The 27,613-nt window shown below is 41.9% G+C and overlaps 2 protein-coding genes and 1 long non-coding RNA gene across 10 annotated transcripts in view; 1 reads left to right on the top strand and 2 right to left on the bottom strand.

The window, feature by feature from the left end:
* The window catches only part of CAPN3 (calpain 3), a 48,510-nt gene extending 32,410 nt beyond the window's left edge, over positions 1-16,100 (bottom strand). For 2 of the 3 annotated variants that reach the window (XM_027084025.1, XM_027084022.1), the window contains exon 1: positions 15,491-15,820. In XM_027084025.1, the coding sequence (XP_026939826.1) occupies positions 15,491-15,799 (309 nt within the window). In that variant the 5' untranslated portion in view covers positions 15,800-15,820. Of the gene's footprint in view, positions 1-15,490 lie in introns of all 3 variants that reach the window. The other variant, XM_027084024.1, reaches the window with a different exon arrangement.
* LOC113608067 (uncharacterized) lies at positions 3,314-27,525 on the top strand. Its single transcript, XR_003428200.1, has 3 exons — positions 3,314-3,982; positions 11,675-11,775; positions 27,186-27,525. It is a non-coding gene; the product is annotated as an uncharacterized LOC113608067 (long non-coding RNA).
* GANC (glucosidase alpha, neutral C) overlaps positions 17,198-27,613 on the bottom strand; it is a 76,710-nt gene continuing 66,294 nt past the window's right edge. For 3 of the 6 annotated variants that reach the window (XM_027084011.1, XM_027084016.1, XM_027084012.1), the window contains 2 exons: positions 26,713-26,816; positions 25,054-26,102 (listed from right to left, as the gene is read on the bottom strand). In XM_027084011.1, coding sequence (XP_026939812.1) covers positions 25,993-26,102; positions 26,713-26,816 — 214 coding nt within the window. In that variant the 3' untranslated portion in view covers positions 25,054-25,992. Of the gene's footprint in view, positions 17,309-17,964; positions 18,472-20,617; positions 20,712-25,053; positions 26,103-26,712; positions 26,817-27,613 lie in introns of those variants that run through there. The other 3 variants (XM_027084014.1, XM_027084015.1, XR_003428196.1) reach the window with 3 other exon arrangements.

Genomic DNA, 27,613 nt, shown 5'->3' with positions numbered 1-27,613 from the left:
TCAAGGAAGAAATGATACAAATTCTCTACAATATCTTCCAGAAAAATCGAAGCAGAGGGATCACTTCCTAACTCATCCTATGAGGCCAGTATTACCCTAATACCCAAACCAGAAAAAGACATTGCCAAGGAAAACTACAGACCAGTATCTCTTATGAAAATAGAAACCAAATCCTCAAAAAAAAAAAATTAGTAACTCAAAAACAACAATGTATAAACAAAATTATATACTACAAGTATATACAAGTATATAATTTACCTGGGATTTATTCCAGGTATGCAAGACTGGTTCAACATTTGAAAATCAATCAATGACATCCATCACAACAGGCTAAGAAGAAAAATCACATGATCATATATCAGTTGATGCAGAAAAAGCATTTAACAAAATTCAATACCCATTCATGATAAAAACTCCTAGGAATAGAGGGGAACGTCCTCAAGTTGGTAAAGAAAATTTACTTTTAAAAAGTTTTAAACGAACTGCAGTTATCTTCATATTTAATGTTAAGAAATTAGATGCTTTCCCCTTAAGGTCAGAAACAAGTAAAAATGTCTCCTCTTACCACGCTTATTCGACATCATACTGAAAGTCCTAGCTAATGAAATAAAACAAGAAAAGGAAATAAAATTTATAAAGACTGGAAAGGAAGAAATAAGCTCTTTATTCACAGATGACATAATTGTCTATGTAGAAAATCCCAAACAAATGCCAAAAAGAAAAAAAAAAACCTTTCTGGAACTAATAAGCAAGCACAGTTGCAGGATAGAAGGTTAGTATATAAAAGTCAGTCGCTTTCCTATATACCAGCAATGAACAAATGGAATTTGATAAAAACAAAAACAAACTTCATTTACAATAACACATACACACACAAAGAGAAATACTTTGGTATAAGTTAGTATGAACTCATGTTTTGCTTATTATAAATACAGATAGTTAATATAGAAATACAGTTCTGTCTGGGATGAGTCCTAGGAATCTGCATTTTAAACTGGCATCCCAAGGTGATTCTGATGTAGGCAGTCCAAAGACCACACTTTGAGAAGCACAGAGTAGCTGAATACAGTTGAAACAAATGGACTCCTCAATTGCCAGGCAGTAAGGTATCTTTGAGCAAACTGCTTCTCCCTGTAGGGAGTGTGTCTGGTCAGCATGGACCTTTTTGTTTACACAGAAGTGACACATCACTAATGAACCAGCCTTAGGCAAGAAGTTAAGAAGGCAAATCTCTAGCCTCCTGCAGCCTCCTATGTCATAACTGTTCACCAGCTTCCAGGGAACTCTCCTTGAAACTGTGAGCCCTAGTCCTCTTCACCACTCCACTTTCCCACCCCCAGAATACCTGCTCTCGAGAAGAAACATCAATTATTCCTTACTGTTTTACTACGAATTTAAGTCAGTGCATTAGCTCTCTTAAAAATATTTACTGTCTCAGGGATCTATAAAGTATTAAATAATCTCTAGTTCAGGAATAGAAAATAACAGCTCCAGTTTCAGGAGGAAGCAGGAAAGTATTTTGGGGGCAAATGGGTAGGAGAATGTTGATAAGCCACTTGCTCAGATCCGGGATCTGTGGCCTCAGGCTCTGGACCACTTGACCTCCCATCCCCAAGAGCTGTCTCCTGAAGCCCCGTCCCTCCTATCCCTACCTTTGGCCTTTTCCACATGATGGCCTTCATCTTGGTTTTCTGGCTCAGCTCATGGGAGCCCAGGGACTGAACACCTGCTGGGAACACACGGTCTTCAAAGAGGCACTTCTGAGCCAGGCACCGTTGTCTGAGAACAACAAAATCCTGCCCCTCATACTTGAGGGGCCGTGTGGCGGTGCCTTCTCCGTTTCTCCTGTTCCTCTCCCGGATCACACGGTCACAGAAGAATCCTGGCAGCAGGTAGGGCATGGTGACCACTCAGGGAGTGGAGCTGGGACTTCACTGTGGCCTCTCTCCTGCTGCGCCCTCAGTCCAAGGCCTAATCCTCCCGTGAATGGGCCGGAGCCTATATAGCTCCTCCACTCTCAGCAGCGCAATGCAAATGAACACAGCCCAGAGAAAGGCCGTGGTCAGAGTCAGCAGCTTTGGCTGGAGGCCCCTGAGCCCACGGTCAAGGGGCAACACCATGCCAGTCAGACAGGGAGTTGGCAAGGGGAGCGAGAGAGCCAGGGACAGCCCCAGGACAGGCCACAAGACCTGCAGACCTTCAGGCTACTTCCATCAGCCTTGCTGGGATTCTTTCTTTAAAAAGAGAAAATATAGTTACAGAGAGGCTTACCCTGCCTCAGCAAAAGGCATTCATGCCTTTAACACTGGCGGCCAATGGGATATAGCATGGGGCCTTCGAAACATGCTGTATACACTAATCCTATACAGGCTCCTGAATGCATAGGAGGATTCTGTTCCGGGCCATTGTCTGAGGTTAATGAAGCCTTCATTCTCCTGATGTCCCTGCCCCATCCCCCCAAAGACCTTGACTGGCCATTTAGGGACTCTAATCTGTGAGAGGGACCCAGAGGGTAGGTAGCTTGACCTCAAATGAGAGTCCCTGTTAGAGTGGGTTCCAGTGCAGTGAACAGACATCCACGGTTGTGAGTTCAGGACCTTTGAGGCAGAGAAAGTGGTAGATGGGGAAGGAGGATAAATGTGTGTTGGAATATATTCACAAGAAAACTGAGCTTTTTCAAAATTTCACCATGCACAGACGGGCAACTCGAGAGTAAGGGCAGCCTTCCCACTAGGAGGATGCCGTCTCCCTGTCCACTTGTTCATTCTTGTCAGTTTTTGTCAGTGCTTCTTGAAGTGTGGTCTTTGGACTACCTGCATCAGAATCACCTGGGATGCAAGTTTAAAAGGCAGATTCTAGGGCTTACCCCAGACCTAAGGATTCAGATCCTCTTGGTAGGGGTTTGGGACTCTGCAATTTAAATAAGCACATCAGAGATTCTATGTTCACTAGTGTTTGAAACCATGACATTGGCTTTACAGGACACTATAATAGCTCAACGTAATTCTTTTTTTTTTTTTTTTTTTTTTTTTTTGCGGTATGTGGGCCTCTCACTGTTGTGGCCTCTCCCGTTGTGGAGCACAGGCTCCGGACGCGCAGGCCCAGCAGCCATGGCTCATGGGGCCCAGCCACTCCGCGGCATGCGGGATCCTCCCGGACCGGGGCACGAACCCACGTCCCCTGCATCGGCAGGTGGACTCTCAACCATTGCGCCACCAGGAAAGCCCTCAACGTAATTCTTGAGGTCAGTTTTTTTAAGAAATAATTTTATTTTTATTCAGTTTATACATGAACAAAGTTTTAAAAAGTCAAACAAAAGTTACCTAGAGGAATAGCAGTCTCTTGCCCTGCAAATTTCTCTCCTCAGAGACAGCCACTTTTAATTCTTTTAGCTCTTTCTTCTGGTATTTACCTCTATATTTCTAAATAATATGCTAATATTATTACTTTTTAATTTATTATTTTTACAAAGTATCAATAGAATTCCTATTTGGGGGAATGAGATTTAGGTTTCTCACATTATGCTCTGCCCATCGTCTTCCCAAAATACTTATGTCATAAATTTTAGAGAAATTAAAATTCATTATTTCCTTTAATATAATTAAATATTGTTCACTTCTTAACTAAGTAGTATGCTGTGTTACATTTCCTTTCTGTATAAATGTTTCTTTTCTCTTATTCTTTATCATTCTCTGATTTTTTTATGTATCCATCAGTGCTTTTCTTCAGCAGTAGTTTTTACAAATACTTAAATGCATAGATAACCTAGAGGTTCATTGCTCCCCAACCTAGGGCCTTTCTTTGCAGCCCTTCTCCCCTACAGACCAGACCAGCAATCTTCCAGGTCTGGAGCAGTGGCCTGGGACTGACTGCCCTTCTCCTGGGTGGAAATCTGTTTCCTGGATTTTAACCCTTCTTTGGTTCACTCCTCGATTTTACTGGCACACAACTTGCAGTTTTCGTAAGAATGGATGAGTGGGAGGTAAGTCACTTGAGTCCTTGCCCATCTATCTCTTTTCTATCTTTGCACTTGATTGAAAATTTGTCTAGGTGTTTTAGGTTGAAAATCAGTTTCCTTCAGAAGTTTTAAGGCATTGTCTCATTGCTCCTGGCATCTGGTGTTGAGAAGTATGATGCAATTTTTATGAACATTCCTTTGTATGTGACCTGTCTTTTCCCTCTGAAAGCTTTTAGGGTTTTCTCCCTTCTCCCTCTCCCCAACAATCCCCCACCCCAATTCCAAAAGCTACATTTGTGTGTCTTGGTATGAGTTTATTTATTTTTAAAATTCTTTGTGCTGAGCGCTCAGTGACTCCTTTCAAGGTAGAGAATTTTGTCCCCAGTTCTGGGATATTCTTATATTATTTCTTTTACATTTCTCTCCCTTTCAATTATTTTTTCTCCCTTTCTTCCTTTCTCTCTTTCTTTTTTTCCTTTTCCTTGATTTTATATTTTAACCCTGTTATTGAAATGTTAGATTTTAGCTATCACAGTTTTTTAGCTTTTTATTATGAAAAATTTCAAACTTGCAGAAAAGTTTAAAGAATGGACACCCATATAGCTTACATCTACATTCAACAATTGTTAACATTTTGCCATCTTTGTTTTACCTATCTATATATGTATGCATAGATTTTATTATTTTTTTGCTGAACCATTTGAAAGAGTGTTGTTCATACAATGACAGTTTACACCTAAATACTTAGGGATATACTTAGGATACACCAGGCATCTCCTAAAGACAAGAACACTCTCCTACTGACCATAATGCCATTATCACTAAGAAAATTAACTACTGCTCTCTAATATTATCCAAGATCCAAATCCCTGTGATAATTTTTTCAGTTGTTCCCCAAATGTCTTTTATAGATGCTTTTATTTTTTGAACCAGTATCCAATTAATGTTCACAGTGAAATTTAATAATTCAATAATTGGATTAGGTGGTGTTAAAGTGGGAATTAGTGAATTGGAAGCTACTTCAGAAGAAATCACGTAGAATACCACACAGAGAATCAAAGATGGGAAATTTTTTTAAAAAAGAGGTTAAGATATATGTGATAGAGCAAGATAAGATCAGCATATATTTCATTGGAGTTCTAGAAGAAGATAATAGAAAATATGGGGAGAAATAATATTCTAAGAGATTTTCTACAATGGATTAATGACTCCAATCCTCAGATTCAAGATCCCAATGAATCCTAAGCAGGAAAGATATAAAGAAATACACGTTTAGACACAACAATGCAGAATACCATAGACAGAGAGGAGTTTGAAAGCAGTCAGAGAGAAAAGGCAGATGGCCTATTAAGGGATACCAAATAGAATGATTGCTGACTTCAACAACAACGTAATCCAGAGGACAGCACTGAGAATAAACCTAGGGCTGATTACTCAGGAAAAGTATTTTAAGAGTGACAGCAAATTTCACACAAATAAAAATTGAAACGCTTACTACAAACAGACCCCCACTAAAGGAACTTTTAAACAATGTACTTTAGGAAAAAGTAAAATTATTCTAGATAGAAAAGTCTAAGACTCAGGAAGGATCAGTAAACAAAGAAATTGGCAAATGTGTGTAAATTTAAGCAAATATTGAAAAATTACAATATTTTCTAATTTTAAGGTTGAAAAATCAAGATAGAGATAAAATTCTGAACAACCATGGCATATTAGTTAGAAGAGGAGTAGTTAAAGTGCTCTATGTTCCTCATATTATTTATGAGAAAAATAATGGTATTGATATTTCAGGCTTCGTCAAGATAATATGTATGCTAACAATTTAAGGCAACCACTGAAAAGACAGAAACAATCAATAACTTCCAAACTAGTAGAAAGAAAAAAAAAATGAGAGAAAGCACTTTTAATCAATTAAAAGGACATAAAGAGGAAAACAGGAACATTTCAAAAGAAATACAAACAGAAAGGTTATAGTTAGGAAGATAGAAATAAACCCAAAGTACATCAAAGCTCATAATCAATGTAAATAGACTAAAATCTCCAGTTAAAAGACAAAGGTTTTGGACTTCCCTGATGGTCCAGTGGTTAAGAATCCGCCTTCCAATGCAGGGGACCCGGGTTTGATCCCTGGTCAGGGAACTAAGATCCCACATGCCGCAGGACAACTAAGCCCCCACACGCAACTACTGAGCCCATGCACCACATCAGGACATAGAAATGTTGAAAGTAAAAGAATGAAAAAAATATATATCAAGCAAAAACTTGCCCCCAAAGTTGCTGTATCTACATTAATATCCAATATGATTGACTTTAGAGAAAAAAAAAAAAGGTTTTTAAAGAGATAAAATGGTTACTAAAAATTCCTAGAAGAATAAATATTACCACTGACTCAAGAAGAAAAACAATTTCAAATGATCCCATTATTATTGAAGAGGCTGTATTTTCATTAGTAAATAAAATCTTCCCTTAAAGAAAACACTGGCAAAATTCTACCAAATATTTAAGAAGCATATAGCTTCCATCTTACACAGTCTCTTCACAGAATAGAAGAAAGAACATTCCCCACTCATTTTAGGAGGTTAATATAACCTTGATCCCAAAATGGGACAGCACCAGAAAGGGAAATATTAAGCCAATCTCACTAATGATCATATATGCAAAAACCTAAATAAAGGATTTGTAAGCCAAAATTCAGTGACATGCAAAAATGATAATACATTCTAAGTTTGTTTTATTCTAAGAATGCAAGGGGTCAATACTAGAAAACTCTATGAATGTAATTTTGTATATTAACTGTTTAAAGAAGGAAAAATCACGATTTTCTCAATAAATGCAGAAAAAGTATTAAAGTTCAACAACCATTTATGATTTTAAAAGAAACTCTTAGCAAAGCAGGAATAGAGGGGAACTTTCTTAATGATAAGTTGTTTCTAAAAATCAATGTGTAGAAAATCTATTCAACAGTGAAACATTAAGAATACACCCTTTAAAATGGGAAACCTGAGGAAGATGCCTGCTATCTCCTTAGTTATTAACATTATGCTAGAGGGTTTCGCCAGTGCAATAAAACACGAATTAGCCTGCTGAATACAGTTGTGCATAATGCACTGGGTAGCTCCATCATTATTTTCACGTGACCTAACTATTTATACAGAAACATAGACTCTATAGACAAATAACTTGGGATCAATAATCAAATTATTAGAATTACTAGGAGTTTAGTGGGAGTTCCCTGGCAGTCCAGTGGTTACTCGGGCTCGGCACTTTCACTGCTGTGGCCCGGGTTCAATCCCTGGTATCCTGCAAGCCATGTGGCTCGGCCAAGAGGAAAAAAAAAAGGCTTATTGGCACAAGGTGTGTTAGCACAAAGATAAACACACACAATGGAACACAACAGAGAGCGCAGAAACAGAGCCACGCATTGATAGATATTTGATTTATTTAAAAAGTGTCATGTAAAAGGGATTGTCTTTTTAATGAATTGTGCTGGAAACTTTGAATATCCATATGGAAAAACAACAAAATGTGATCCCTATCTTATATGCAAAAATAATTTCTAGATGTATTATAGACCCAAATATGAAGGCAGAAAAATAAAGTTTCTAAATGATAATAAAAAGGAATTACTTTGGTTTAGGAAAAACATTCTTAACAGAACACAAAAAGCACTAACTATAAAGGAAAAAATAAATTAAGAATTAATTTAGAACTTCTAATTAAGAGCTTTTAATTTAGAATTTTTTAAGTAAAAAAATACCCTTAAAAGAGGGAAAAGTTTGGACTTCCCTGGCAGTCCAGTGGTTAAGACTCTGCGCTTCCAATGCAGGGGGCGCGGGTTCGATCCCTGGTCAGGGAGATAAGATCCCACATGCCACGTGGTGTGGCCAAAAAATGGGAAAAAAAGCACATCTAAACAATAAATGATTAGTATCCAGGATACATAAAGAATGCTTATAATTCAAGTTGAAAAAAACAAACGACTCAATAGAAAAATGAGCGAAAGACATTAACAGCTATTTCGTGGACAGCAAGATGAATAATCAAGAACTACATGAATTATGAAAAGATGCTCTTCTTTATTCATAATCAATGAAATGCATCTTCTCATACCTTTCTTGGCTATTTCTGTCTCTGCCCCTCCCATTCTCAGAGCTCTACTGCTGAGTTATTTCAGCTTGTTCCTCCCATGATGTCTAGAGTCCTGTCTCCATCACGACTTTCAGGAGGAGCTGCTGTCTTGCGGAATATAATGGGAGGCAGTCCTAAATGTTATCGATATTTATAGAATTGTCACACTTTCGCCAAAACTTATGCTTCCCCAGCCCCACTCCAGGATGGCACTGTGATGATTCTCTGCTGAGTAGAGAGGGGGCTGGCTCTCAACTGGGTACCTCATTTTGCCTTTCACTTACCATCACCGCTATTGACAATCGCGCTAAGCAAGTCATGTACGGTATCTCATTTAATCCTTACAACAACTCTATGAAAGTAGGAATTTTCATTTTCTTTTCACATGGGAGGAAACTGAGACCCAGAAATGGTCCGTAACTTGCCTGAGGTCACATTGGTAAGAGGGGGAGCCGGGATCTGAATCCAGTTTCTTTGACTTGAAAGCCTGTGCACTTCGTCACCGTGTTGTGCTCCTGTCCTCAGCTGCCTATCCTAATATTGCTACCTAACCTTGAGCACCTACTAGGATTTTATGGATACTCAGATACAGCCATATGATGAGAATATCACTATGTGCATTATAGAAGAGAAACTCGAAACTTGGAAAGTTTATGTGACTTGCTAGGGGCAGAGCCAAGGTTCAGACCAGGTCTGTTTGGTTCTAAATCCAGCTGTCTTAACCACTCTGCACCATGCCCCCAATTCTTCCTTTTAGCGGCTAGCCCAGGGATCCCCACTTCTTTCTAAACTGTCTGACAGATGATGACACTAAAACAGATTACAAGCAGACCTCCCAGCTGGTTTTACTGGAAAGATAATATCCCTGAGAGAAGCAGCTGCACAGCGACTGGGCTCTAGGCCCAGAAACAGAGGGCTCACTGCACACAGCATCGGTGTTTCTGTAGCTCTGCTCCCTCCCTCTCATCTCACACTGGAATGAAATAAATTTATTTTGTGCCAAACTAGGATTTCTTCTTTTCGGAATTGAGTAACTCAGGTCACGTGACCCCCTGCGGGGAAGTTACCCAGGGTGGGGTGTTAATTATAGAGGTGATGGGCATGTGGAAGAGGTCGTTAGAGCAACAGACCTGTCCCCACAGATTGTCAGAAAACTTTCAACTTCAGAGCGCTGATGTAAAGGCCAAGCACTGGGTCCCAGGAAGTCAACAGGCAGCTGTCTTCTACATTTCACTCCTTTTCTTTAACTCTAGTTCAGACTAAAAGGAACCAGCCTCCTTGAAGAAATGATTCATTCCAGATCTAGAGCAAGAAATGTACAAGATGAGCCTGAGACTTTTTGTTGTGGCCAGAAAACAAGGAAGCTATTGAAAATGAATGGGGTCATGTCAAATGATACAGGCAACTTGTAGGAGGCTCCCATTGTCTGAAGATGGGACAATTTGATCATCAAAAAGAATAATGACTGTAATAGATTAAACTATGTTGCAGTGTTTCCTGCTGATCACACTGTTCATAGGGTATTATCTCAAGCTGTGATACCTAGGAATAGAGAGAACATAGGAATACTGTTGATTCTCATTATTCATGGTAGTTACGTTCTATAAAGTCACTGTGACTGTGAGTGCTCAATTAGTGAATATTGAGTCATTGCACCTGGAGGAAATACAGCATTAGATTCCTGGGTGTCTACCGTCAATACATAACCTTATTTTCTGTGTGTTTCTGTGTAAAGACACCTTATTTAATATATATATTAATTCATTAACATTGAACTCACAGCACTATAGCTCATGCCTGAATGAAGCTTATCTAACACATGTATTTTCTCGCCAAGGCACATCACAGCCTTCTTGCACTTAGGAACACTAAATAGCACTTCAGCACTACACGTTGGGGGACATTTTATTTATTTATTTATTTATTTGCCCTCAGCCTGTTTGCTTCATTTTTTTTTAAAACATGTTTACTCTTCTTTTTTTTTTTAATTTTATTTTTGGCTGTGTTGGGTCTTTGCTGCTGTGCGTGGGCTTTCTCTAGTAGCGGCGAGCACGGGCTACTCTTTGTTGCTGTGTGCAGGCTTCTCATTGCGGTGGCTTCTCTTGTTGTGGAGCACGGGCTCTAGGCATGCGGGCTTCAGTAGTGTGGCACGCGGCCTCAGTAGTTGTGGCCCAAGGGCTCTAGAGCGCAGGCTCAGTAGTTGTGGCATATGGGCTTAGTTGTTCCGCGGCATGTGGGATCTTCCCGGACCAGGGCTTGAACCTGTGTCCCCTGCATTGGCAGGCAGATTCTTAACCATTGTGCCACCAGGGAAGTCTTCATCAGGGACATTTTAAACAGAGAAAAAACGTGGCACCAGACTATGAAAACGATACTTGGTTATAGTCTGAGAGCTGAAACTAAAAGGCAGAGGGTAACCTTGTCTGACTTCAGCTGGGAACATGCATGGAGGGAGACTCAAATTTTTCACTGCCCTACACATGTCAGCAAATGACCGAAGAGGCACCATGGATATTGATTTGGGGGTTACAAATACATTTCAGTGAGTAGGTGAATTCACAAATACAGAATCCACAAGTCCTGAGGATTGACTGTATGTGGATCATAGCATTGACAACTCCAGGGTTGGAAAAATCACACCTATGGGGTAGAGTCGAGAAGTTTTATGACTATTTGATCTGAAGCAACTAAAGGAAGGATGGCATTATTCACGAATAAGGAGAATTACTATACAGAGGAAATCAGCTGACTCAATTTCACTGTCTGCTGGATCAGGGCCAGATATAATGTGCTAAAATTGTGGCCGGAAGAGTTCTGGCTAGAAATAAGGGTGAACTTTCAGACTGAGAAAGTACTAACTATAGGTTAATAAAGGAGGTGGGGGCATCGTTTTCCCTTCAAAACCTTAACATCAGGAAAGAAGTCCATCTACCTGGAGTGGCAAAAAGTAGTAGTTCCCAAACATTTTTCAAGCCTATGATTTATAAGGAGTTTTTTTTATAGCAGCTTTGATACTGCTTTATAATATATACTCTCTATTCCTGGTGCTCTTGGAGGGTATAATACACTCCTAAAAGTTCTGATGGTGATTATTTAAACCTGAAGTTTGGTTGAAACTGGTAAAGCAAGTGTCAGCTTCTCTTAAGCAGTATGCTTCCCAGGTGTTAGCTGAGGGCTCATGGTTCCTTGGAGATCCTGAATCCCCACATCATAGCCTCTGAGAGGTCAGACCCTCCTCCCTCCCACCACAGTTCGGCGGGTTCCGGGCAGCTTGCTTCTTTATGCTTCTGTCTTTCCCCACTCCTGTGCTTTCCACATTCTGACTTCCTGGTGTGCTGGCCCAGTTCGGCCTGTGTAAATCAAGACGCTAACTTCCGCCCTTTACTGAGAAAAGTTATATACTTGCCTCCGGCGTTTCACAAGTTCATTGGTAAAGAGGTCTTTGAGGGTCAGGTCAAGGGGAGGGATGACCCTCACCTGTGTGGTCTCCTGCCCTGTTGCTTCCCCCACCCCCCTTTGGTTTCTGTTCTAGCTCTCCTTCCTCTTGTAAGTAAATCAGCATTTTTTTTTTCCTTTTTTTTCCCCTAGAAAACAACCATGTCCAGCCCCCTTCCTATAACTACAAGAATCTTCCGACTTTTTCCTGATGTGTTTTCCTCTTGAAGAGAAAAGCTGACGATTCAGCCACGGTAAGGATTCACATATAAACACATCTGGATAAATATGTATAAAATATCAAAGATAATTTTGTAGTGGTAACAAGACCTAACCTGAAGAATGTAGTGGTTTATTTTATTTTTTAATTTTTGTCTGGTGTAACAGCTTGGGACAAGGGAGAAGTTAGCTCTGCCTGGATGCTGGGGACTTGGGAAGGGGTAAGAGACCAGGTCAGACAGAGAGCAGCAAAGCCCAGCTGGTGGGGTTGGATTCAGGCTGCTAGGCAGCAGAGGAGAAGGAAATGGTTTGGGAAAAGGAGTAGGAAGGGGATGGCAGGACTGTGAGTTAAGGGGGAAAGGGGTCTTATTTGTCTATTCTAAAGGTACTTTTCCCCCCTCATATTTTAACATCCCTGAAATTGTGATGCATGTTATATTAGAAAGCCTCCTCCAATTGCATTCAGCTGGGTGGTGGTCGTGACCTTCCGTGGATACTCTGATAAGATCTTAGTACCAGCATCAAAATCTTCTAGTCTTGTTGAAAGATGGTTCATGATAAATTACAACTTGGGAAACTTACCTAAACTCTAGCCTTAAAAAGAGTGTAAATCAAGAGACTTCCAGGTATGGAAACTATAGGAAATAAAGTCACCTGCTCAGAATATAAAGGGGCTGCTGTCTGTCTGGGAAAGAGGTTTCCTCAGGTCTAGGTGTTGGCAGAGGGAGCTAGCTGACCCAAGGAGTGCAGGAGAGCAGGGCTGAGAGCCAGGTTAGACCAACCAGGGCAAAGCACAGTTGGATATGGGGTTGTAATAATAATAACAGGTAAGAGGGAAGGCATACACCAGAGGAATGTGGGTGAAGTTGGGACCCAGCTCCGAACTGGCAAAGGGTCAGGCTCTGAAAAGATGGAGCCATGGGGACAGGACCTGAGGGGAAGAGGCAGCTAGGCAGCCTATGGCTGGAGGCCCAGCCATTGCCGGTCAGTTATAAAGCACTGGATCTGGAGATAAAGGAAAGATGGTAAATTCCCCCAACCCCCCAGAACCAGTGGAAACAAAGCTGAACAGAAAGTGGCTCAGGGAAAATGCAGAATCCCAGCTATCAGCCCCAGGAGCTTAGACGGCAGAGGAGGAAGGGAAAACAGATTTCCTAGGGAAAGAGCTGACGGGATAAATTGGGGGTGGCTGTCCATCAATGATGCAGTTTTGACCTCAACTCAGCTGTGAATGGGAGGCCCAAATAGGTTATAACCTCTCCTGGCAGAGCCAAGAGACACTGAGGCTGTATCCATCACGTGCAGTTTAACCTGAAGTCTGACTTAACCTGGTTCCCAAATAGGTGGACTCCTGCTTCTCTGGGGTCCAGGTTAGGGTGGGGCTGGAATGAGATGGAATTTCCTGAAAGGTGACTCTGCCTAGAGCCAGAGACAGGGGAGGCTCAGGAACACGTTGCCAGTCTCTGTTGTTGGCGGCCTTAGTGAGCTGAGCTGACTCAGAGGGTTAGCACTGCATAGAATCTTCTATGCAGAATCCTTGCACAGAATCCTTGTGCCCTGAACCACGAGAGGATGTGAGTCAACTTGCCTATGGAGGGGCCCTCGCCGGGAAGGGCAGAGGCACCAAGAAGGGAGATGCTGCCTCCCAAGGGAGAATTCCCTCGTGGGCTTCTGGGTCTCCGTGGAGTGATCTGGGGGTCCTGCATTCCCAAGGGAAGGAGGGTAGCAGATGCACAAGGTCTTGCAGCTGGCCCGTGTCCCATCCCTCCAAAAGCAAAAGGGATCTAGGTTGCCCCTGATTTTAAGAGTGATTGCAGGAGAGTATGGAGAAATAACCTGGAATGCACAAGGCAAAGGCAGATGGGGAAAATGGGAGCATTTGCTCACCGCCTTATTCCAGAGGTTGTCATAGCCGATAACCGAGTGAGCAGCCAAGTTCCCCGACCCAGTGTGATTCCCCCTTTATGTGGTCACCTTCACCCTCGAATGATGCACTCACATTTCACAATCACACACACATTTTGTATTTGATGGGGATGACTGTAATGGCCCAAAAGGACAGGCAGTTTCCTGCCCACGAGGGGATGGTTCATACGCATATCCTCTTGTTCAGTTGGACCGATTCACTTAGATCAGGCACGAGATACTCAAACACATTGCTTTGAGTAGTATCCTGACTGGTCTAAAGGCTGTGTATGAGAAGACTTAGAACAACAGAGCAGCTGAATGTGTAGGGGCCCAGGAGAGAGGGTGACGGAGAGATGGACAGGGAGGCCGGGGCTGACTGGAGAAGGGCCTATAGCCCAGGTAAGGAGTTTGGACTTATCTGAAAACACAGGGGGAGGGGAGAACAGTGTCATTGAAGATATTTCATCAGGGATGCGACGTGTCCCAGTTCCCTCGCAATAGGGCAGTGATTGGGTTGGAGAATGAAGTTCTTTCCAGTCCTCCCTTCCAAACTGAGGGCCCTCAGGACAGTCACGGGCCTGAGCATAGAGCCGGCAGGGAAGGAAAGGGGCCCTTGTGGAACACACAGGGTGAGGACAGGGTTGTTGGATATTTAACCTGGATATTTCATCTCAGGTTAAAAGGAAACACATGGCTTGGGACTTCCCTGGCGGTCCAGTGGTTAGGACTCCGCGCTTTCACTGCCGAGTGTCCGGGTCCAATCCCTGGTCAGGGAACTAAGATCCCACAAGCTGCACTGTGGCCAAAACAAAAGAAACACATGGCTCATGAATAGCACTGGGCCTCAGTTTAACCTGATGAAGCTCATGAATAGCACTGGGGCTCAGATGAAATGGTTTCCTCAGGAGGGTTTCTCTCCCTGGCCTGGGTTAGCTCTCCTTTGCCTTCTGAAGCGCCCTGAAACTCATCACTCTTGTTCAAAGCCTGTCTTGCCTTCAGGACTCTAGGCTCCAGGAGAGCAGGAAGTTTTGTTTTCCTTATTTACGCTGTCTCCTCAGTTGCTTGCCTGGTTTCTGGCTCTAGAAGATGTTCAATAAAGATTTCTTGAATTAAGGACAAGAGTCATGCTGGAGGTGTGATCAGAGCAGGGAGCCGGGGGAATGTGACTTTCCTCACTTTCCTTTCCTGACTATTCCTGGAATAGTCACTAAAAGAAACAGGGTTTTAATCCAGGCTGTCATGCGTGCCCTGGATGTACTTCACTCTGGTGTGCCTTTATCTCCTCATTTGTGAGGTGAGGTAGATGGACTCAAATGATTGCAAGGGATTCTCCTTCTAATCCTAACATTTTGTGCATGAAAAAGTAGTCTTTGCTGCCACTCTCCTCTTTCCAGGGTTCTTTCCATTTCAGAAAGACATGGCTACTGGCAAACTTAAAAGAACATCATGATTTTAGCCCTTCAGTAAGAAAGTGAAGGAATCTTATAAAGATGCAAGATACTTAAACAGGAGGGTAGATCTGGACTACTCTCCAGGTCAGAATTTTGGAATTTGTTTGGAAATTCCAGTTTGGAATTTGTTCTGGGAAAGGAATATTTACTTTTATAGGGTGAATTAAACTGACTTCCAATTGCTTTCATAAAGAGCAAGGGTTTTTTTTGAGAGAGAGAGCAGAGAGTGAGAATCAGCCCTGCCTCACCTGAGGACAGAGCCCTGCAGGGCTACTGCCAGGATCCTTCGCCCAGTGCCCCGTGCACCACAGAGCTGTGCTGTGGGGAGGTGCGGAGTGGGAGGACTACTCTGAGGGAAAAAAACCCAAGCTGCAACCACTCAGCTACTCACCGGAGGTCTCTTCCAGATGAACTGGATGGGGAACTTCTGGCTATAAAAGAGAGAGGTCTCATCCGGTGGGAACTCAGGATCCACATAAAGAACCTTCTTTTCTAGACATTTCTTGTGAAGCTGCTCAAATGTCTTCTCTTTCACCCCGATAATGGGAAAATTGCGGCTGATGATGGCTGAGTAGATGCCACTTGGGTTTCCGCCACCAGCCTCGGTGCCCTTGCCCTGGTCTGCCTGGGGGATTGGCCCCGGAGACCTGGGCTCAGCCCCTGTCTGTGGGGCCACAGACGTGCTAATGACGGTTAGCATGACAGGCAACTTTGGAAGGAACAGGCTTTTAAAGACAACAAGATTCAGCTACCTTTAAGGAAAGGAAGCAACTGCAAAGAGGAAGTTGTAGTGATTCTGTCATTGGAGAGAAAAATGTCCACATCCACTTCAAAGTTGAAAGCCCATCAGAAGGTCGTCCAGCTTGTGTTCACGTTAAAAAGTGAGCTGTGATCCAGAAGCCATCCAGTTTTCCTGAGGAAGGAGTTAGGATTTCTGTAGCAGTTTTTACTTAGGGGGCTTCTCCCAGCAGCATACATGCCAGAGGGAGAGAAAGAAAGTGAGGGTTGTGTTTCAGTGGCCCGAAGAAGCCTGAGCCAGGAAAACCAAAAATAGACATGAAGAAAGATCATGAGTATGAGAGCAAGAGAGAGGCTAGCAGTGCAGCTAGACTGCATTCTCGAGAGAGAAGGACCTGGCCAGGGATGTTCCTGTGTTGCCATTAAGTTCTGGTGTTGTCAGGAAATGAAAGGGGAATATTTGAGTAAATTGAACACTGAAACTTAGCAAAGAATGGCAGATACATTATTGAATTGGCAGTTATCCAGACTATCAAACTATTAGCCACCAAATTAATGGAAAACAGTATTGAAAAAAGTTTGCAAGGGTGAATGTGAGATACTGAATTCTAGGAGAATGTTCTAGGCATTTTTGAGAACATGATTTTTACTTTTTAAAATTCTAGGATATCAGAATATTATTCAACTGGATTTGGCATCTCTTCTAGAATGTTCTGATATCAGCGTTCAGTGAAACTGTCTGGGTGGAAAATGCCACTCAGCAGAGTCCTCAGTTGAGAAAATCCCTGTCTCTTCTTGCCCACTTGACCTAGCTATCCCTTGTCTCTCCCCACCCCCAAGATAAACACTGGGACCAAGTCTTCTACAAAAAGTGCACCTGAGTACAGATTATTCAGGCGTGCCACATTAGGCATCTGAGTCAGAAGTTGGAATTGGATACTGAGCCAGGTTGGCCATCAAGTCCTGGCATGTCATACCCAAACAGTTGGCTTCAGGGCTCTTAGATGAGACCACAAGTGGCTCTGGGGAAGGAAGTTGCCTGCCTGGCCTCTGCCTTGTCTTCTACTCACAGTAGCTGATACCCAGGTTGTCAGGAGATGGCCATATACCAAGTGTGGCTGAATGAAGGCTAGTCCCAGACTGCAGCTCTGCCTGTTCCCATGTGCCCATCTCATCAGTCCAAGGCTAGAGGCTATGAGAGAAGGTAGGAAGTGACAGCTGAAATAGGGAGTCCCGCCAGGCTCGTGATCCCTGGGGTTGCAGCTTTGAGGAACCATCAGCTTATTCCCCCATCCCTCTAAGGAAATGCCCAAGGATCTTTATTACTACTCTTGGAGAGGCAGAATAGAGAAGGGCAGCATCTGATGCTGACTGCCTAGGTTCAAAGTCTAGGCCTGCTGCTCATTGGCTGTGCCTGTGTAGCTTTAGGTGAGTCACTTCTTCCTTTCTTCCTATGTCTCAGTTTTCTCACCTATAAAATGGGTATAATGATAGTCATTCTGTTATTGAGTTGTTGTAAAAACTAAACACATTGTGTACATTTAAGATAGTGGCAGGATTGTCTTAAGCACGTAATAAATGTTAGAGATGAACCGAAGTTAATATTATTTGGGGTTATATCAGGTTGAATGACAGTTACTCATTGGCACAAATCAGCTTTCACCTTATGAGCATTTATTGACCATCTTCCATGTGAACAGTGCATCTGCCCAGGACCATGTGGTCACAGAGTCTCCAATCAGAGGCGTGCCTATCTGCCTGCACTAAAAGAGCCTCTAAAAAGACTGACTTCCACCGTCAAACTCACTAATGGAATGGAAAACAAAGGGGGGCAGTTTCCTTCTCCCGCCATAATATGTGCCATCATATGTTTGAGTCCCAGCTCTATACCACCTTGAAATTCACAGCACCGACCCACATTTTATTGTTTCTCTTTATTGAGCTTCCTGTTTGCCCACAGGACTATAAGCTCTGTGAAGGTGGGAACTGGGTCCCCACTGCACCGTAAGGGTTAAGCACATAGAAGGTTCTTAATAAATATGTGTTGTATATCTGTTGAATGATGTTTCCCTACGTGAGAAGAAATTTCTTCCACTTCTTATTGCTTTGCCAATGCAATCAAAGTATCTTGGCTGATCTGCCTCCGGGGGAGGAGCTGTCTCTGGCCCCCACACAGCTGACCTTCTTTCCTCAGCTGTCTAAGCTAGCTCCATCCTTGGTAATGAAGATGGGTGTGTGATGGAGATCAGCCTCTTGTCATAGCACAATGGGAATACTGTATCAAACACACAGAGTGCAAGGTGCTATTCATTTTGCTCTACCAATTGTTGTGAATAAAACCCCCTCTCAGATTAGCAGGTCCAAGCTCAAGATTTATTCAGCTGCACAGCTGTAGAAACTCATACTATCAGCGAGAAATCCAATCTGAGTCCACAAACAAAGGCAGATGATGAGCATGTAAACAGCTGCATGTTTTCAATTCCCAGAGCCTCTTCAAGGATAAAGAACTCATTTTTATAACATATTTCAGCTAAGGTCATGCAATATCTGCAGCTGGAATGGCTTCTGTTGCACCAACAAGGCAGTTAATGATTGCATATCACTGTCTTCCATCAACATTTCTTTGATTCAACACTGTTGGAATTAATGCATTAGCTTATAATTAGAACACCTACCACTCATTAAGTGCCTACTGTGAGCTAGCCACTTCACATAGTTGTAAAAACGTTCTTTTTTTTTTGGCCACACTGCACAGCATGTGGGATCTTAGTTCCCCAACCAGGGATCAAACCCGTGCCCCCTGCATTGAAAGTGCGGAGTTTTAACCACTGTACCACCAGGAAAGTCCCCTAAAAACTTTTAAAGTAATTTTAAACATACAAAAGCATTGCAAAGATAGCACAGATTTCCCGAATACCCTTCAACAGCCTCCCTTAATGTTTACACCTTACATAACCATGGTACAATGATCAAAAGTCAGAAATGAATGTTGGTAAGATACCACTAACTGAACTACAAGACATATTTTGATTTCTTCAGTGTTTCCGCTAGTGCTTTTTTTCCCCTTCTGTTATAGAATTTGATCTGCACTGCATTTAATTGTCATATCTCCTTAGTGTCCTCCAATCTCTGACAGTTCCACAGTCTTTGTCTCTCTTGAACTTGGCACTTTTGAAGAGTACTTGTCAGATATGTTGTAGAATGTCCCTAACTTGAGTTTGTCTGATGTTTTTCACATGCTTAGACTGAGATTATGGTTTGGGGGATGAATATCACAGAGGTTATGCACCCTTCTCATCAAATCAGATCTGGGGGTACATGACATTGATGTATTTTATTACTGGTGATATCAACCTTGAGTACTTGGCTAAGGTGGCATCTACCAGGTTTCTCCAAAGTAAAGTTACTATTTTTTTCCTTTCCATACACATGGAATACTTTTAATCTGTACACAACCCTGCACGTTTGATTAATCCCATTTTACAGCTGAGAAAACTTGAGATATCTGCTCTATTTTTACAGTTAAGTCATGGGAAACACACAGAATTTTAGAGCTTATCTCTTTTCTTGAACAAAAGAGGAAACCAAAGCCTAGAGAGATTAAATGACATGGTCAAGGTCATTCTGCCAGTTAACTACAGAACCAAACAAGACCCCAGGTCTCCTGATATCCAGTGAAGGAATAAATGCATGACTAAGACTCCAGTAATGTGCATTAGGCATAAGATCTCTGGATCCTTGCATATAAATAGTCAGGGCTTCCCTTCCCCTAGCTCTGAAGGGAGTGGAATCTAACACCATCAGCCGTGCTGAAAACAACAGTCAAGAAGCAGCTGTCTGATTCTGGTTGGCCTTGCTGTGGCACTGCAGTCTTTAGCTGGTCATAAGACAGGCAGATCTGATATCAGATGCCAATGTCTCCTTTCTTTCTGCTAGAATGTGAGCTATATGGCCCCCATTATCTGCGGTTAATATGGTAATCTGTTTCCAGTGGAGTTGCTGATGGCTTTCTATCCCCTGGACTGAGAAGTTATTTTAGTCTAGAGTGCCACTCCCCCCCACCCCCACCCCCGGAATTATGCTGGGCATTCAGAGAGTTTGGTAGATGGAAATCTTAAAAGCAGAGTGGAATGCTTGATATTGTCATAGGAGTTCCATGACTAAGAAGGCTTTTAGGTAAGATGGTCAGTTATGAGCTAAAACCCATTAAACTCCAAATATTTATGTGTTTTGACTGTGTTTCTGCTGCCTATCACTATGATACACTGATACTGAAAAGGATGTGAAAAAGTGAAGGAATTCTGCACGCAGACCAAACTCTAGAACTGCGGTCTTCCCTAGGGCTACAACAATCTGATAGGCTGGTATTAGTTAACCAGGATGTAAGGCTCAGCACAACTTTAAGGCAAACTCACGGTGACGAGCTGTGCTTTCCACTCGAGGGAGCCTTTAGGAGAATGGCCCAATCTGGGACTGGCCCTGGTCATGTTGATGTGTGGGACCAGGACCCTAGAATTCACTTAGTTCTGAAAGTGAATTGTACCCCAGAACATAAATAGTCCTATAGGTACATTTAAATGAAAATAGCCAGGACTTCCCTGGTGGTCCAGTGGCTAAGAGTCCGTGCTCCCAATGCAGGGGACCCGGGTTCGATCCCTGGTCAGGGAACTATATCCCGCATGCTGCAACTAAGACCCGGTGCAGCCAAGTAAATAAATAAATATTAAAAAAAAAAAGAAAGAAAGAAACCAGGCCTCTAGGGCAGGGAATGTTTTGGTACCTGGTCAAACTGGAATCTACATCCTGGGATCACTTCTGTCAGGAACTGACCACCCCAGGTCCACTATAGCCAGGATCCGCAGGATGACTTAGACCTGGGAAAAGAAGGAAGGTGACAAAACTGGCCTTCCAAATGCATGAAGGACTTTCCCTGACCACTATACAGGGCATCTGCCCTAAATAAATGCCTGCCATAAACATGTATTCCATTCTATTTCTTAGTGTGAATACCCTCCTGAAAGCTCCATGGTCAGCTCCTGCAGTCAGACAGGACCTCTGTGGGGAAGCACATATAGAAGCACGTACAGCGCTGCCATAGTGTGGGTGGTGTGAGGTCAGGGGCTGCTGGCCTAGTGCTCCGAAGGTGGTATTTGTGTTCCCTGAAGTAGGGGGCTTGGTTTGGCCCGGCATTTCTCCGGTGAAGAACAGCTGATCTGATGATTCTGAAGAGGTCTGCTGCATCAGAAATAAAGGTGTTTTCTTGTACTGGAGTTCATTATTTTTATTTTTATTAGAAAAAATTTTAATTGAAGTATAGTTGATTTACAATGTTGTGTTAGTTTCAGGTGTACAGCAAAGTGATTCAGATATACATATACTTTTCCAGATTCTTTCCCATTATAGGTTTTTACAAGATACTGAATATAGTTTCCTGTGCTATACAGTAGGTGCTTGTTGTTTATCTGTTTCATATATAGTAATGTGTATCTGTTAATCCCAGACTTCTAATTTACCTCTCCCCCACTTTCCCCTTTGGTAACCATAAGTTTGTTTTCCATGTCTGTAAGTCTGTTTCTGTTTTGTAAATTCATTTGTATCATTTTTTTTTAGATTCCACATATAAGCGATGTCGTATGATATTTGTCCTTCTCGGTATGACTTACTTCACTTAGTAAGATAATCTCTAGGTCCATCCATTTGTTGCAAGTGGCATTATTTCATTCTTTAAAAAACTTTTTATTTATATATTTTTAAATATTTATTTTGGCTGTGTCGGGTCTTACTTGCGGCATGCAGGATCTTTGTTACAGCATGTGCACTCTTTAGTTGCAGCATGAATGTGGGATCTAGTTCACCGACCGGGGATTGAACCCAGGCCCCTTGCGTTGGGAGCAAGTGAGTCTTACCCACTGGACCACCAGGGAAGTCCCATTGTTTCATTCTTTTTATGGCTGAGTAATATTCCATTGTATGTGTATACCACATCTTTTACCCATTCACCTGTTGATTGACACTTAGGTTACTTCCATGTCTTGGCTGTTGTGAATAGTGCTGCTATGAACATAGGGGTGCATGTATCTTTTTGAGTTACAGTCTTCTCTGGATATATGCCCAGGAGTGGGATTGCAAGATCATATGGTAATTCCATTTTTAGTTTTTTTAAGAAACCTCCATACTGTTCTACATAGTGGCTTGGAGTGCATTCTTAACTCCATTTGTTTCATCCTATTTTACATGCTACAGCTTATAAGCCTTTACAACAATAGAAAGCAAACATTTTAAAGCTGTTAGATACTAGGAAGATATGGCCCAGCATCTTTGTTTTTAAAACTTTTTGTTTTGAAATAGTTTAAAACTTAACAGGAAAGTTGAAAATATAGTGTAAGGAATTCCTGTATACCCTTCATGCAGATTCTTCAGTTATAACATTTTAATACATTTTGCCAATTTTCTCTCTCTGTCTCTGTCTCTTTTTCTCATACATACATAAATTATTTTCTGAGCCATTTGAGAGTAAGTCAGAGCTATGCTACTTTAATACTTCCATATGTATTTCCTAAAAATAAGGAAATTCTTCTATGTAATCATAGTACAATTCTCAAAATTAGGAAAATTACCATGTAATCAAAAGATCCTATTCAAGTTCTGCCAACTGTCCCAGTAATGTCCCTTATAGTTCCAGGATGGAACCCAGGATCATACATTTGTTGTCATGTCTTTTTAGTCCCCCTTTAATCTGGAACAGTTCCTCAGACCTGTTTTTCATGGCCTTCACATTTTGAGCAGTATAGGATGTGCCTCAATTCTGTTTTTTTTAAAAAATATTAATTAATTAATTAATTAATTTGGCTGTGCCAAGTCTTAGTTGCGGCACGCGGGATCTTTGTTGCTGCGTGCGGGATCTTCGTTGCAGTGTGTGAACTCTTAGTTGCAGCGTGTGAACTCTTAGTTGCAGCATGTGGGATCTAGTTTCCCCGACCACGGATCAAACCCAGGGCCTCTGCATTGGGAGTGTGGAGTCTCAGTCACTGGACCATCAGGGAAGTCCCCAGCTTTGGTCTGTTTATTATAAACTTACATAAATGAAATCACTCAGTAAACATTTTATCAAACACATACTTCTATGTTGATATATATACATTGTTATTTTAATGGTTGCATAATATTCTACTGTATGAAAGGGCTATATTTAACCAATCCCCTGATAAAGGACATTTAGTTTATTTCTAGTTTTCCATAGTATAAACCACATTACAATTAATAGCTCTGAGCAATTTATCTGATTTATCTGAAGTGGAATTTCTGGGTTAAAGCAAATTTAAAATTTTGATGCTATTGCCAGATTGTCATCCAGAAAGATTATACTTAGCATAATTCCACCAATGATGCACGAAAATGCCTATTCTCCACACCAGCATTAGCATTTTCATTTTAATCTTGGCCAATCATGGACACCCCCATTTCTCTGAATATTAACAATGCTGAGTGTATTTCATGCTTATTTTGCCTATTTCAATTTCTTTTATGAATTACCTTTGCCCATATTTCTTTTGAGCAGTTTCTAACGTTTAAACTGATTTGTCAACTCATTCCTTGGCATTTAAGTCTTAAAGGAAAGACACATTATATATTCATTTTAGAGCTTTGTTTGAATCTTTGTTAAAATGATTCTAAGTTCTTACATAAAATCCAGTTTCCTGAGAAAACATATCGAGAATTAGCCACAACAAGGTAACTCAACACTGTAGGCCAACTCGGCCCCGCTTAGCTCTCTGGTCCTGAGCTTCAGATATAGGAGGGGGGTAAAGTGTGAGAAGCAATAAGAGCAGATAACATTTACGCACACCCAGGATGTATTTCTCTCCATTCAATGTATCTAGTTAAACCTTTCAGGATAGTTCTGGGTCAAGACAGAGCAGTTCCTCACTAACCTACTCTAAAGTTCTTATTTCATTCCTTCCTCCAAAAATATTTTAAATGGATGAATAATAGACACATAATAAATGTTGAACTGAAGATAGGTCTTAATTATACAGCCTTAAGTGCTGTTAAAAACCATCATTTATATTAGGTAAGAGCATTCAGTTTTCAGTTTAAGTCTTACTGTAGCTTGGCAAGGGAAACTTGAAGCTGGGAAATCGGACTTCAGCTAATGGAGGCTTCTTCCTTTCTCCTTAATTGCAAAACTTACAGAAATAGGAGCAAAGAATCTGTATATGTCTATGTGCGCTTATATATGGTGCAAAGCTCAAATCTCAACTGATACAATCAAATGTGTCCATGAGGAAATGTGTAATGTTTACTATATCTGGAGGGAAGAGTTCTAGGTCAGAAGAGTAAATTAGAAACAAATACATTCAATTCTCAATTTTAAATAAATCCATCAGTCAACCAATTACAGCCAACCATTACTAAAAGCCAAGTATAATCATGCTCTGGCAGATATAAGACAAATATAACATGATCTTGAAGAACATACAATCTAGTAAGGGAACAAGACAGACAAACCTGAAACACTGAGGCACCATCCCTGAGAATGCTAAGCAGAATGCATATTATAAGTGGGGCAGCATTTCAGAGAAGGGCAAAATCACTGCTCATAGTAAAGGGGAGTTGAGGGTGTTAGGGTAGTTAGAAAGGCTCTGTGGGGAAGTGGGATTTGAGTTGGGCCTGGATGGATGGTAGGATTTGCATAGGTGGAGGGCAGACCGTGGATATTGGGACCCAGGGAACAGAGGCATAGAGGTGACAGTTGGCAAGCTGCTGAGTGGAAGAAGCCTGATAAGCAAATGTGCATGTTGAGCAGTGCTGAGGACATGTGACTGCCCCAGCAGATGCTGTGGCCACAGGGTGTCCCTGGGGAGCATCCTGGGGAACTGGCATAGATGTAGTCTTCTAGCCCACGCCACGCTGTACTAGAGTCTGAGGCAAAAGTAAAACGCAGTACTATCGATCCTGTCCTTATTTAAAATTTTGATATTTTGTTCATCATGGATTTTTTTTTGCTGTTAATTTTGTCTTTTTTTTTTTTTTTGCGGTATGCGGGCCTCTCACTGTTGTGGCCTCTCCTGTTGCACAGCACAGGCTCCGGACACGCAGGCTCAGCGGCCATGGCTCACGGGCCCAGCCGCTCCGCAGCATGTGGGATCTTCCCAGACCGGGGCGTGAACCCACGTCCCCTGCATCGGCAGGCGGACTCTCAACCACTGCGCCACCAGGGAAGCCCTGCTGTTAATTTTGATTTTTAAAAATATTGCATTAAAATATTATTTATTTTGATTACTGTGATTTGGGGCATCCCCTTAAATTTTGTGCCCCAGGCAAGTGCCTTACTTGCCTCCCCCTCATCCCGGCCCTGTGTTCTATTTCTGAAGTTTGAGGGTGGGGACATGGGTAATTATTTTATTATTTTAAATTATAGCTTACTCATATTATAAATAAGCTTTGGTTAGTGGACAATATTTAATAAAAAAATTAATATAAAGAAATGAGAATTTTAAGGAGATTAATTTGGAACTTTGGACCCCAAAAAACATGACAGGGAAAAGAGCCCTTTGTGTTCCTGAGTCAGTCTCTAGGGTAGAGTAACTCCCTGTTGCTGCAGTGAATACACTCTAAGCAGAAAAGGTTGTCTTGTCCAGGTCTAAGTGGGTAAAAGATAACTGGGGTGGGGAGGCACCAGAAGCTGCTGTCTACTTGGAGATAGGCCTTGAGCAGCTCAGCTGCTGGAGCCCAAGTGGCTCTGCCACATGGACTGAGACAACCTTCCACAAGGTGGGTGGGCTTGGCCCACTTCTCACATAAAACAAACCCATCCAGCTGTGCTCAAAGAGAAACTGCCCACTGGGCCAGAGTGCATACCACAGGTCATGGCCCACGGAGCAATGCGAGATCTGTGAACGCTATAAATGTCTCTGGGCCACTTGCATGTAGGAGAAGAGGGCGTGTGTGACACAAAGAGTATTATTAGCACATCTAAAAATGTAACATCTGAAAAATCTGAAAGCTATTGTTCGTTAGTAAACTGGTGACTTATGAAAGATGACTTTGAGCCAGAGGAGTCAATAGCATGCAGCACAAATCGCAAAAAAAGGCCCGTGGAAAGGCAGAAAGGTGCAGCTGCTCCCATCACTTGTCACCAGGTGCACTGCTCTGTCACTGGATTTGGACCTTCCAGTCAGCACCAATGTTCAGTGAGAACTTCTCCAGGTTCAGGGTGGATGTTTTGGCACAATATGTAAAAGCCACAGGCTGAGCTTTACCATCTAGATATCAAAATTGTAAAAGGGAAAGTTTGATGAACATCTAGGAGAGAAATTTTGAATTTAAAATGTTTCTGACTCTGTTATAAAACCTTATGCCCCATATAGGAGAATCCAAATTAATAGTACTTGTACCCATGGACTTCCATGAAATTTTAAAACATGAAACACTCCACTGTTTTGAGTGCAAGACTGATTGAAAACAAACTAAGGAACAAAGTGATTTGTCCAACAAATTCAGTAGAAAGGATAATTCAGTAAAAAAGGATATATCCTGTCCCATGTCCTTTAAGAAACTCCATAAACTCTATGAGCAGGATTCCCCAGGACTTCAGATATCTACAGTTTAAAAAAAATATTCAGAGAAGCTACAATATTATTTCAAGTCCCAAATAATTTCCTTTAGGAAAATATTAACTGCTTACAACGAGCAGAAAGACCAGTTGATGAAGAGAAGCAGAATGGCCTCACGCCCTCTAGATACTAGTATATTTGACTCCTGCCAGAAAGAGCAGAGTCCACTTGGCTAAGGACATTTTGTCAGTTTTAGACTAATCATCTCTTCACTGCAGATACTTCTATGTTTACAAAAACAAATGGCCTGTTTCCTCACCAGGTGAGTGGCTGGTCACAGAAGATGGCTGCTTCTTGAGGCCTAGGACCAAGATCTGCTCCACCACACACTTGCTGGGATAATGACCCCTCTTGTCAGCACAACTGGAATAGATACAACAAATGGCATTAGGAGAAGGAGAGGAATAGGGGTTTGGACTGGTTACCAGGTCACCATCCCGAGCCTTGTGAGTTCCCCTCCCATCTTTCTCTGTGGAGGCATGAAACATATAGTGGGCACATTTACTAGGATGAAGAGATGGTAAAAGATGACCCTATGTGCCGAGGACAAGCTAACCAGTAGTCTCCCTCTAACAAGCCATTTGGAGAGGCATCACTTAAGGATACTGAAGTCCCAAATGTTACTTGGACGCTACAATCAAATTGTAAGAAATCAGATACTTAATGAATGGCTGAAGAGATGAATAAATTAGATTAATGGGAATTTATACTGAATTCTTTTTTATTTTTCAGAGAGGGAAGGAAAGGAAGACAGAGACAATAAGGAAGGGATGTTCATGAAGTGGTTGAAAAATACTCCTGGGGGGCTCCAGACCAAGATGGCAACATAAAAGCCTCCTGAATTTCCCTCCTTCCACAGATGCACTGAATATAAAGCTACACATGGAGCAATTCCCTTTGAGAGAAATCCGGAAACTAGCTGAGTGACTCCTATACATTGGGTGACTGAGAAAATACCCACATCAAAACAAGTAGGAGGGACTTTCCTGGTGGTCCAGTGGGTAAGACTCCATGCTCCCAATGCAGGTGGCCCAGGATCGATCCCTGGCCAGGGAACTAGATCCCACATGCATGCTGCAACTAAGAAGTCGGAATGCCACAACTAAGACCCGGCACAGCCAAAATAAGTGATAAATAAATAAAAATAAGTTAAAAACAAG

Source organism: Aethalodelphis obliquidens, unplaced genomic scaffold (assembly GCF_003676395.1).
Source record: "Aethalodelphis obliquidens isolate GAN/ISIS:26980383/991018 unplaced genomic scaffold, ASM367639v1 scaffold51, whole genome shotgun sequence".
Taxonomy (NCBI): domain Eukaryota; kingdom Metazoa; phylum Chordata; class Mammalia; order Artiodactyla; family Delphinidae; genus Aethalodelphis; species Aethalodelphis obliquidens.
This window is presented reverse-complemented; position numbering and strand designations above follow the sequence as displayed.